A 12,103-nucleotide genomic window follows, 5' to 3' on the forward strand; every position below is an offset into this window, starting at 1 on the left:
CACAATAATTATGTCCTAAAGTAATATATAACTGTCCACATCAAAGATAAGTACATAAAAATTCTTTTATTTCCTATAACTGTATGTCTTTAAGTCTTAGAAAATTATTCTAGTTTATCATAATCATTAGCATAAAATTGATCAAAAATATATATGTTACAATCTTTATTAAATACAAACATAAGAAAATGTTCTTGGAAAAGGCATTTTTTCTTTTTCTTTTTATGATACAAGATCTGGCTGGCTATCACTGCACGCTAGAGTGGAGTTGCATGATCTCAGCTCACTACGACCTCTGCCTCCCGAGCTCAAGTCATTCCTCCCACCTCAGCCTTTTTTTTTTTTTTTTTTTTGAGACGGAGTCTCACTCTGTCACCCAAGCTAGAGTGCAGTGGTGCTATCTCGGCTCACTGCAACCTCCACCTCCCAGGTTCAAACGATTCTCCTGCCTCAGCCTCCCAACTAGCTGGGATTACAGGAGTGTGCCACCACGCCCAGCTAATTTTTATATTTTTAGTAGAGACAGGGTTTCCACGTTGGCCAGACTATTCTGAAACTCCTGACCTCAGGTGATCCGCCTGCCTCAGCCTCCCAAAGTGCTAGAATTACAGGCGTGAGCCACCAGGCCCAGCTAATTTTTATAGAGATGTGGTTCTACCACGTTGCCCAGGCTGCTCTCAAACTTGTGAGCTCAAGCGATCTGCCCGCCTCGGCCTCCCAAAGTGTTGGGATTACAGGCATGAACCACTGCACCTGGCCAGGCATTTCTTAATCATATGGATGGGTCTTTAAAAAAAAAAATCAGGGCCGGGCGCGGTGGCTCAAGCCTGTAATCCTAGCACTTTGGGAGGCCGAGACGGGCGGATCACGAGGTCAGGAGATCGAGACCATCCTGGCTAACACGGTGAAACCCCGTCTCTACTAAAAAAATACAAAAAACTAGCCGGGCGAGGTGGCTGGCGCCTGTAGTCCCAGCTACTCGGGAGGCTGAGGCAGGAGAATAGCGTAAACCCGGGAGGCGGAGCTTGCAGTGAGCTGAGATCCGGCCACTGTACTCCAGTCTGGGCGACAGAGCGAGACTCCGTCTCAAAAAAAAAAAAAAAAAATCAGTTCACGAATTCATGGATAAATATTACTTACTGCTAGAGTGAGAAGATTCATCATTTATTCTTATTTTTCCTTTTGTCGTCATCAACACAATTTATTCACATAAGCAAGATGATAATAATGGAAGGAAATTATTATACCATTGTCCCATAATTTTCTTTTGAGATGGAGTTTCACTCTTGTTGCCCAGGTTCGAGTGTAACGGCACGACTTCAGCTCACTGCAACCTCCACCTCCCATGTTTAAGCAATTCTCCTGTCTCAGTCTCCCAAGTAGCTGGGAATAAAGGCACGCGCCACCACGCCCAGCTACGTTTTGTATTTTCAGTAGAGACAGGTGTTGCCATGTTGACGAGGCTGGTGTCTAAATCCTGACCTCAGTTGATCCACCTGCCTTGGCCTCCCGAAGTACTGGGATTACAGGCTTAGGCCACCGCACCACCTCAATCAGCCCATAATTGTTTAAAGTCCTTCCAAAGCATATGCTAAAAGTGCCATAAAGATCCTATCAACAAAAATTATTTTCAATGATCCAGCAACTTGGTTGAAAGCAAACAATTGAAAACCATCTGTCATGTAAATACGTACTTGATATTCCCACATAGCCTACACTGATGCCTTTACTTCGAATTATAACACCGTTTGGACACCTCAAGTTTTACACCTCAGGCCTTCTATTTGTAAACTAGGAGGGGTTGACTATGAAAAGTGACTAAGGGAAAGAGAACTGCTTGAGAAGTTCTGTTCTCAGGCAGAGAAATATTCAGCAACAGGACCTATGGAAGTTTAGGATCCAAAAACTGATTCCCTTAAAACCATCAACGTGCCCGTTACCCTTGTATAACACAGTCTGAGTTACACTGTGTTTAACAGAGCATGAAGACTGCTCTGTTAAAGAATCAATATGGTCAAAGCTAACATCTATTAAGCCCTTACTATGTGCCAATTGTGCTAAACTATTCACATACATATAATTTGATCCTTATAGTAATTCCTTCATTTCTTTGGGAGACAACAAGAAAGCAGAGCACCTTGTCCAAAGGTTCACAGCAGTATATAGATTTGAACAGCTTGTCAAGTTTAACAACTAACTTATAATGGTGAATTCAGTTTAGGACAGGCCTACTCTAGGGGCCTGTTGAACACTGGTTATTACTGCTGGGCTCAGTGCCCTAACCATAGCTCTTTCTTCAATTTTTTAAGTGATTAAAAAATGTATAGTATGTGTGGTTGACAAATATGCAAACAGCCTAAAACTGGAAGAAACAACTAAATTAGCATCCTTTAAATCCTGACCAATTAGAGCAAAGGATTAATGCTTGTAAGATAAAATTCATATAGACAAGTATGTAACAACTGTATAGGAAAATCTCATTCCATTCCCATCTAGTTATTTGTGTGAAGAAACCAACAGCACCAAAGAAGAGTGGAGGAGATGTGGCTCAGCAGCAGCATGAGTGAGTGACATGGGGATTTCAGCTACAGAAGGCTCAGTGGTTCAAGAATATGGCGTGACTGCCAAACATCTAACACGAGACTGTGTTTAGAAAAAGGGAACAGGACTATTTACTCTCTACTTTTTTCCTTGGTCATACCACACTCAATTCTGCGTATTACACTGAGGAAGTGGAGAGTGAATAACTCTAAAGCTGATCATATAAGGAGCAGTTGAGGTCACTATGAACTATTACTTTCACTGGGTAAAGACTAGCAGGATGAAGCACTTTTTTTTTAGTTAGTAAAAGGCTATCATCTTAAAAAGAGATTAGGTTTGTTCTCTATGGTCCGAAGAGTCAGACAGGAAGACAGATTTGCAGTCATTTACAAAGAGGGTGATTCCAAACATTAGCTGAGAGGTTGAAACACATAACCTTTAAGGTTTCTATCCATCCTGAGAATTTCTTTTCCTTTTTTTTTTTTTTTTGTTTGAGACGGAATCTCACTCTGTCGCCCAGGCTGGAGTGCAGTGGCGTGATCTCGGCTCACTGCAAGCTCCACCTCCCGGATTCACACCATTGTCCTCCTGCCTCAGCCTCCCGAGTAGCGGGGACTACAGGTGCCCACCACCACACCCAGCTAATTTTTTGTATTTTTAGTAGAGACGGGGTTTCACCGTGTTAGCCAGGATGGTCTCCATCTCCTGACCTCGTGATCCGCCCGCCTCGGCCTCCCAAAGTGCTGGGATTACAGGCGCAAGCCACAGCACCCAGCCCCCATCCTGAGAATTTCCAAACAATAGGAACAATTTCCTAACATAGCTGAGACTTAAATTATGCACAAACAATTCTATCTGGAGCTGGTTTTCAGAAACATTGGAAGGATCTCTTGGGACAAAATTACTGTACAGAATTTGAAGAGATCAGGTTTACAACCCAGAGCCATCAGGATGGTCATGAACTATTACCACCCTGATTCCGTCGTTGCTGCTTTGTTAAAGCAGCTCCACTGACACCTCCTTACAAGGCCTTAACATTTTTTTTTTCAACTTTAGAGGTTGCCCTAGAGTTTGCAGTATATCTTTAACATTTCTAAGTTGCCTCAGAGTGATACAAAGGTTACTGCCACTATCTTAAAAGTCTTTTCAATAAATTTTATAATCTACAAATAAGTGTGACAATATAATTTTTTTGCAGTCATGACAACCTAGGATGATTTAAAACATTTTACTTTTTTAAAGTAAAATAATCTGGAACTTAAATTACCATAATCATATTACTTGAATAAAATTTTTATTTTTAAAGAAATGTTAGCTGCAATTATTGTGATAAGAAAGTTTAGAAACTTGTCTTTATTGAAAATTGTAATCAGTAGCCAGAGACAGTTGAAATTTAAAAAAAGAAAAAAAATTTTTTTTTTTTTGTTTTTGAGACAGGGTCTTGCTCTGTGGCCCAGGCTGGAGTGCCGTGGAACGATCTCAGCTCACTGTAACCTCGGCCTCCCAGGCTTAAGCAATTCTTCTGCCTCAGCCTCCCAAGTAGAGAACAAAGAAAATTGTAATCAGGCTGGGCACAGTGGCTCACACCTGTAATCCCAGCACTTTGGGGGGCCAATGTGGGCAGACTGCTTGAGCCCAGGAGTTTGAGACCAGCCTGGGCAACATGGCGAAACCTGGTCTCTACAAAAAATACAAAAATTAGCCAGGTATAGTGGCATGCACCTGTAGTCTCAGCTATCCGGGAGGCTGGCTTGAGGTTGCAGTGAGCAGAGATCGCAGCACTGCACTCCAGCCTGGGCAACAGAGCCAGGTGCTGAATAAAAAAGGAAAAAAAGGAAATTGTAATCAAACAATTAGCTTTTCAGAAATGATTTAGTTATAAACTCTACATATGAATACAGGACAGAATCTAGACAGAACGTATTCCTCCAACATATTTACTGACATGAACATACAACCATGTGTACGTCAGGCATGTTTCTCCTAGGGGGAAACTGATGCTTTTGTGTGGCCCCTCCCTTCTTTGTCTCATGGGTCCCAAATTATATCTTACTTTGCACTGAAAATCAGATCCTTCATATTTCATACACCCTGAAGCTAATGTGGTTTCTCCCTGGTCATCTTCTTCTATGATGGCAAAGCAATGTCCATTAGTTCTAAAACAGAAAAAAAAAAAAAAACATAAATTCACATAGAAAGTACTAATGAAATTTGAGTCTGAATGTGAACAGGTACAGACAGCCTTTAATACTTTGTTTTGTGATTCAGAATTGCATTCACATGTGATTTACTGGTAAAGCCAAAGCGGTTTTAAGACAAATGAAAGTTATGTCTGAGCTAAGATCTAAAAGGCCAGTGACAACCCTTTGTCAAGCAGAAAAGGATTTCGATTAAACAAGTCTTCCACATGGGAGTTATGTGACTTTTCTTTGCTAATCACAGTCACGTAATCACAGAAAGCTGATTTATACAATTTTATAAAGTAAGTCATGTTTTGAAAATATACTTTAAAATAACTTTGTCTCTTTTTACCCATTTTTTCAGTACTCCCATATTGTATATGCTCACAGATAAAAACTTTTCTCTGAAATATACAGATAGGCTTAATGACCCAAAAAAGGAGGACTGAAAGGCACCTTTTACTGAATATGATGGGAAAACAGGGAGAGGACTTTTGAATAAATTTTCAATAAATTTACATACATATATTTAATGAAATTCTTATCTTAGTGTTAGCATCCTGGAATTTCCCCTTAATATATTCATATAGACTTCAACAGGTCTGGGAGAAATTTCTAAAAGCTTTTTCTGCGCTCCTATTTATTGTTAATATCAGGAATTGTGCTGCTTCTACTTAGAAGAATTTTGCAGAATTCTTTGTTTTCTGTCAGGAGAAAATGTTATGTGTGGGGCAGAATTCTGCTAAAATGGATGACTCAGTTTTACTCTGGGTTACTAAGCTACTAACAGACAGCCCATTGTATCAGGCAGGTACTACAGACAAGAAGTTTAGCAAAAGATTATTTGGTGACACAGCAGAGAGCAGTTCCCTGCTGGCAAACTCCCAGGAAGGTGTAAATGGAAAACTAGTCACAGTCAGCCACACAGAGTCCACCACCACCAGGGGACAAGCAGCACACCTAAGACACGATGACCATCACATAGGTTCAAGAGTTTACGTGTAAAGTTTCATGCTTTCTATCTGGTCCATTCAAGGAGCATACAATTATTAAAAGTACAAAACATGACATTCGTTACTGCCTCTATAACAAGGAGACAATTAATTCAGGTTGAGTTGTTCAGGCAATTTTTTTTTTGGTCTTATTAAGTCAATATGTCAGTGTTTCCAACAAATATGGACTAGAATTACATAATCATATATAAACATGTGTAGTTAACATGAAATACAGTAGAAAAATTATAAATCAGATTTGGATTGGTAAATTCACAGGTAAGAAAAAAGTTTAAAATTAATTAATACAATATGATTAATATATATCCACAGAATATTTCAACCAATTAAAAAGTAGGAGGCCAGGTGTGGCAGTTCACACTAGTAATCCCAGCACTTTGGGAAGCTGAGGTGGAAGGATTGCTTGAGCCCAGGAGTTCGAGACCAGCCTGGGCAAAATAGCAAGACCCTGTCTATAGAAGAAGTAGGAGGTTGAAGGGTGAGTTTTTTGATTTTTTCTTTGGTAATCTCTAAGTTTTCTAAAATGACTTCAAGATTAAAAGATCATTAAAAAACTCAGATGTTAAAAAAAATACTAGATCCCTTTGAAATTATTTTAAAAGCTGCATTATAACATAATTCTAATATAGTAACTTACCTATCAATCATTTAATGGAGTAATGTTCTAATACACAAAACACAAGGCTTTTTGGCTTTCTGGAAAGATACCATATATGAAGGAAAAAAAAAAAACCTTAGACAAGCTTAATAATTCTTAAAATAGCACTAAATGCAACTCTATTCTCCTAACTCTTAAGAAGGGCTGCATAAAATACTTACATGCATGTGTTATTAATAGCATCATCCGGGCAGTGCCCTGAGCAATAGCACTTTAAAAAAGGCAAGGTATCCTCTGGTGCTAAGGTTACTCCATTTTCTGACTTTTTCTGGTCGGAGTCTGATTTCATCCCAGTGCCATGGAGCATACTGTCTAGATTCTGTCCTGCATTCAAATATGGAATTTGTAAGTAAATCATTTCTGAAAAGCTCATTGTTTGATTACAATTTTCAATGAGAAAAAGTTGCTAAGCTTTCTTCACAATAATTGTAGCTAACATGTTTCTTTAGAAATATAAATTTCATTCATACAACAGACAGACATTTCTTAATAAGTTACTATGCACAGAATTACTGCACCAGGTATTGTGGGGTATATGAAGACAGCTATATCATAATTTTTGCACTAGTGAAAGTACAAGGCAGAATACAGTCAAATCTTCTTTTTTATATTTTTAAAATAACTTAAAAAAATTTTTAATTTAACCAGGGGAAAGCATGAACACAGTCCCTCACTATCACAATTATGCAGTTGAGTTTCCCATGTTTGGGGAAATCACAGGGGTCAGCACATCTGGAGTGCAATGAATAAGCCTCGCCCTGGGAAAACCACCTTCGTGACCCTGGTCTCTCCCTTGTCAGGTTAAAGTATACAGTCATCACTTGTAAGAAAGGTACAAAATGGGGAGAGACTTCAGAGAAGTCTGTGAGAGTTTCCAACCATTAAATAGAGACAAGTTATGATTCTTCTTTTAACTCTTTGGTTCAAAACTTGTGACTAGCTTTCCTTTATTTGCGCCTCTATGTGGAAAAGGAGTTACTAAGCATCTTGCTTTGGCCTTTAATTGTTTAAGTAAGGAAATCATGAGAGCACAGGGACCAATCATGTTATCTGGAGACTTTTACCTCAAGGTCATTGGTTTGAATGCAGACCAGGGTGGCAGAAAGTGAAGGTTATAGAAGGGCAGCAGTTAGCTCACAGAAATGGAACTATGTTCTTACACGAGAGCCTAGTAGCCTGCAGTGACAGATACTGTCATATCTGGTACTAAATCTTTCAGGTTGGAAGCAGAACAGTACTAAAAAGACTGTTCTAGTAATTACTTCCTCTCTCTGACTCAGCTAGGCCATTCTTTGTGGGTTACTCTCAAGGGAATAAAAGGTAGAACCAAGCAGACAAGTGTATATGTATTTCATTATAAATGTTAAATAAGTGGTTCAAGACACAACACAGACTTGACATTACGTTTAACATACTGATAAGGTAAACTACTGAAAAGACAAAAAATATCACATATGCACACACTGATAACAGAAAAAGCACTGCTAAATAGTATTTTGGTGATTCCACGCCTTCAGTTTTAATAATCTTCACTTTTTTTTTTTTTTGGAGACATGGTCTCACTCTATTGCCCAGGCTGGAGTACAGTGATGTGATCATAGCTCACTGCAGCCTCAACCTCCCAGGCTCAAGTGATCCTCCCACCTCAGCCTCTAGAGTAGCTGGGACCAAGGGCACATGCCACCAGGCCTGGCTAATTTTTAAATTCTTTATAGGGACAAGGTCTCCCTATATTGCTCAGGTTGGTCTTGAACTCCTGGGCTCAAGTGATCCTCCCGCCTCAACCTTCCAAAGTGCTGGGAATACAGGCGCGAGCTACCATACCTGGCCAATAACCTTCACTTTCTTATGCTGAATATTTAGTAAAGGAATTTGCTACTGAATGACTATATATTAACAAACAACAGGAGAGAAAACTTTTTTTTTTTTTTGAGATAGAGTCTCCTCTGTCACCCAGGCTGGAGTGCAGTGGCGCAATCTTGGCTCACTGCAACCTCTGCCTCCCAGGTTCAAGCGATTCTCCTGCCTCAGCCTCCCGAGTAGCTGGGATTACAGGCACCCCCCACCATGCCTGGCTAATTTTTTTGTATTTTGTTGGTAGAGACGGGGTTTCACCATGTTGGCCAGGCTGGTCTCAAACTCCTGACCTCAAGTGATCCACCTGCCTCAGCCTCCCAAAGTGCTGGGATTATAGGCGTGAGCCACTGTGTCCGGCCAGGAGAGAAAACACTTAAAAAAAAAAAAAGATGAAGTTTGCATACATACATATATTATTCATCCCTGTGCCTCCTCCCCCTCCCGCTCCCCACACTCTCCTTTCAGAAATAAATTCCGTAATATAATGTCAAGGCTTCCATTGCACCTGATAGCTACAAAGCAGAAAGATCTCATTTATGTTAGAAACATCAACTGTAAAAGATGGGGTGGGCGGAAGCAGGAGGTACAGGAAGGGAAGAAATCCACTGAGCAGGGAATGAGGAGACTGGGATTCTGTTTTACTGTGGGCCTACCCCGCTTTACCTAGCTGGATGGTCTTGGGCAAGCCATGCCACTTGTCCAGGCTTCATTTACTCTATAAGGCTATAGGAGTAGAGGACAGGTGAGGTCACCTAACCAGCTTTAAAATCCTATTACGTTAACAGAAGACACTTATCAATTCAGCTCTGGAGAACAAACAATATAATATATCACAGCAATTAATTTTTCAAAAATCTAGTGACACAAAAAAAGCAGTTTAGTGTGGCAGAAATGTCACTTAACAGCAAGAAGTGAAGGATTCAAGTCCCAGTTATGGGCACAGATAAGTTACTCTCTGAACCTCAGCTCTCTATCTATAGAAAATGGTGATAATAATTCCTGCCTAATTCAAATCAAGAGGTTATAGGTAGATCAAATGAGTATCTACTAAAGTGCTTAACTACGTGTAAAACAGTATACAAATAAGATGTTACTAATAACAAAGATCGTAACACTAAAAGATCACTGATACATGAAAAACTCAAAGTTATATGAAACTTCCTAGAATATAATTTGAATTTACGAGACAAAAAACGCAATTACAATAGTTGTATCTGGAGCTTACATTATTGCCAAATTTTCAACAGAATACTTATTAGGGGTCTATTATGTGCAGGCAAGGTATTAAATGCTAGAAATGCAAAGATGTGGCATCAAAACCATGTATGTGGCCTTGAGAAACTTGGTGGGAAGCAGAGGGGGAATAAGCACAAAAGCAAATAAATACAAAGTGAAAAGTGACAAAATACAAGGCCAGGTATGGTGGCTCACCAGCCTGGTCAACATAGTGAAACCCTTTCTCTACTAAAAATATTTAAAAATTAGCTGGGCATGGTAGCGGGCGCCTGTAATCCCACTATTCAGGTGGCTGCGGCAGGAGAATCACTTGAACCTGGGAGCCACCGTGGAGGTTGCAGTGAGCAGAGATCAAGCCATTGCACTTCAGCCTGGGTGACAAGAGCAAAACTCCATCTCAAAAAAAAAAAGTGACAAAATATGGAGGTGTTATGTAAACAAAGGAAAAGGCTCATCCTAGGTGTCAAATTCAAATCGATCTTAGGTGTCAAAAGTAACGAAATCTAAGCCACATCTTAAAAACTTGCAAGATTTCACGAAGTGGATATTGAACATAAAGAAAAGTAGCAGGCCAAGAGCCTCTCTGCACTGTCCCTAGATGATAGCACCCATTCTGTTGACGGTTCCTGGATGTACCCCTCTAGCCATGATCTGCTTAGGCATCTCCTGACTGACTTGTCCTAAATGAACTTTTGATTTGCCTCAGACCTGGTCTTACCAAAGTCTTTTGGCTCAACCTCCAAAATGTACATCAATTGTTTTCATTTTTCTCCACCTCCGCTGCTGTCACCAAGGCCCATCACATCATGCCTCTACCAAGGTAAGAAGTCTCCAACTCGTCTCTCTGCTTCTGCTCTTGGTCCCTGCTATCCATTTCCCACAGAGCAGCCAGAGACATTTTATAAACACAAATCTGTCACTCCTATTTAAAACCAACCAATGGCTCCACAACGCACTCAGAATAAAATCCAACCTCCACTGTGTGCTCCCAGGGCCCAGGAGGATCTGGATCCTGCAGGCCTCACCATCATCACTTCACTTGCCACATGGCCTTCTGTCAGTTCTGAACAAGTCAATCTCTCCCCACCCATAAGTCCCATATATTTACAAAGAATAAATTACGAGTCCTGGGGCGGACTGGGGGTATGTATAGGTTATACTTCAAAACACACACAAAATATTTAATAGCTTATATGCTTAAGTATAACATCTCAGAAAAAGATGAAAACATATACATACAAAGATATAGTTACAAGAGACACATGACTATACACAGGCACATTTACAGGTCCTTGTCATAAATGGCAATGTCTGGCATCAATGATTTTACTAGATTTTTATTCCTGGCTAAGTACTTTTTCATACTTTCCCAATAATTTATTGGCTTCCTTTTTCTACAGCAAATAAATGCCCTCTGCCCCAAGCTTAAGATAGAATGTCTACAACAGAACTCAGATGGCAAACGGTTGGTGAGACCAATGGACTACTGATGCACTATACATGTGAGCTAATCAGCAATGGTAGCCTAATGAATTCTGTAACAATAGTCTGCATCATTAATTAAATAGAAACCAGGAAGACATCAGCAGGAGGAAAGTCAAGTACAAGGAGGCAAGAACTAGGGAAAAGGTGGCATGTCTACAACTGTGCTGTCCCGTATGGTAGCCCCTAGCCACACTTAAAATATAGGTGAATTAAAATGAAGTAAAATTAAAAATCAGTTTCTCACTCACACTAGTCACAACTCAAGTGCTCAAAAGCCACATGTGGCTAGTAGCTATCACACAAGACAGCAAAGATATAGAAAACAGGTATTGGTTTTGTGGGCTCCAAGGTCTCTGTCACAATATTCAATTCTGCTGATACAATGCAAAATCAGCTGTACAACATGTACAAAAATGAGCATGGGTATGTTCCAGTAAAATTACTTATGAATAATAAAATTTGAGTTTCATATAATTTTCATGTGTCATGAAATATTCTCTTGATTTTTCTTCAATCACTTAAAAATGCAAAAACATCATTCTTCACTCATGAGCAGCACAAAATGAAGCAATGCGCTGGATTTAGTTTGTGGGCTATAGTTTGCAAATTACTGATACAGAAATTTCCCTCACCAAAGTTAGTTCTATCATACTATGTTGGTCTAGGGGGAAAATTAAAGCAAGAAGAAAAGACTTTGTGGCAGGGCCAGAAAGCATAGAAATGGGCTTTTCACATCTGATAGGATAATATGTGAATGATTAGGCTTTTTTTATGACACTTTTGGAAGGCCAATAAAAAATTATAGTTGGATGTATTTCAGTTGAACATTAAAAATTGCAGTTAATCAGTTAACATTAATCAAAGTTGGTTCTGAACCCATTATCAAGAATGAGGTGATTCTGACACATACTGACATGCAGTGTCATTCATAATGTCACTGAGTGGCAAAAAAAGCTTCTAGAAACATGAATATAGTTATTGCATTAAAAATCATATGCTCGGCCAGGCATGGTGGCTCACGCCTGTAATCCCAGCACTTTGGGAGGCCGAGGTGGGTGGATTACCTGAGGTCAGAAGTTTGAGACCAGTCTGGCCAACATGGTGAAACCCTGTCTCTACTAAAAATACAACAA

The 12,103-nt window shown here is 39.8% G+C and overlaps 1 protein-coding gene and 1 non-coding gene across 4 annotated transcripts in view; both read right to left on the bottom strand.

The window, feature by feature from the left end:
• The window catches only part of BMPR1A (bone morphogenetic protein receptor type 1A), a 168,618-nt gene that overhangs the window by 31,162 nt on the left and 125,353 nt on the right, over positions 1 to 12,103 (bottom strand). For all 3 annotated transcript variants that reach the window (XM_025397203.1, XM_025397204.1, XM_025397205.1), the window contains 2 exons: positions 6,554 to 6,716; positions 4,595 to 4,697 (listed from right to left, as the gene is read on the bottom strand). In XM_025397203.1, the coding sequence (XP_025252988.1) occupies positions 4,595 to 4,697; positions 6,554 to 6,716 (266 nt within the window). The remainder of the gene's footprint in view (positions 1 to 4,594; positions 4,698 to 6,553; positions 6,717 to 12,103) is intronic.
• LOC112632314 lies at positions 7,038 to 7,202 on the bottom strand. Its single transcript, XR_003121367.1, has one exon. It is a non-coding gene; the product is annotated as a U1 spliceosomal RNA (small nuclear RNA).

Source organism: Theropithecus gelada, chromosome 9 (assembly GCF_003255815.1).
Source record: "Theropithecus gelada isolate Dixy chromosome 9, Tgel_1.0, whole genome shotgun sequence".
Classification (NCBI taxonomy): Eukaryota; Metazoa; Chordata; class Mammalia; order Primates; family Cercopithecidae; genus Theropithecus; species Theropithecus gelada.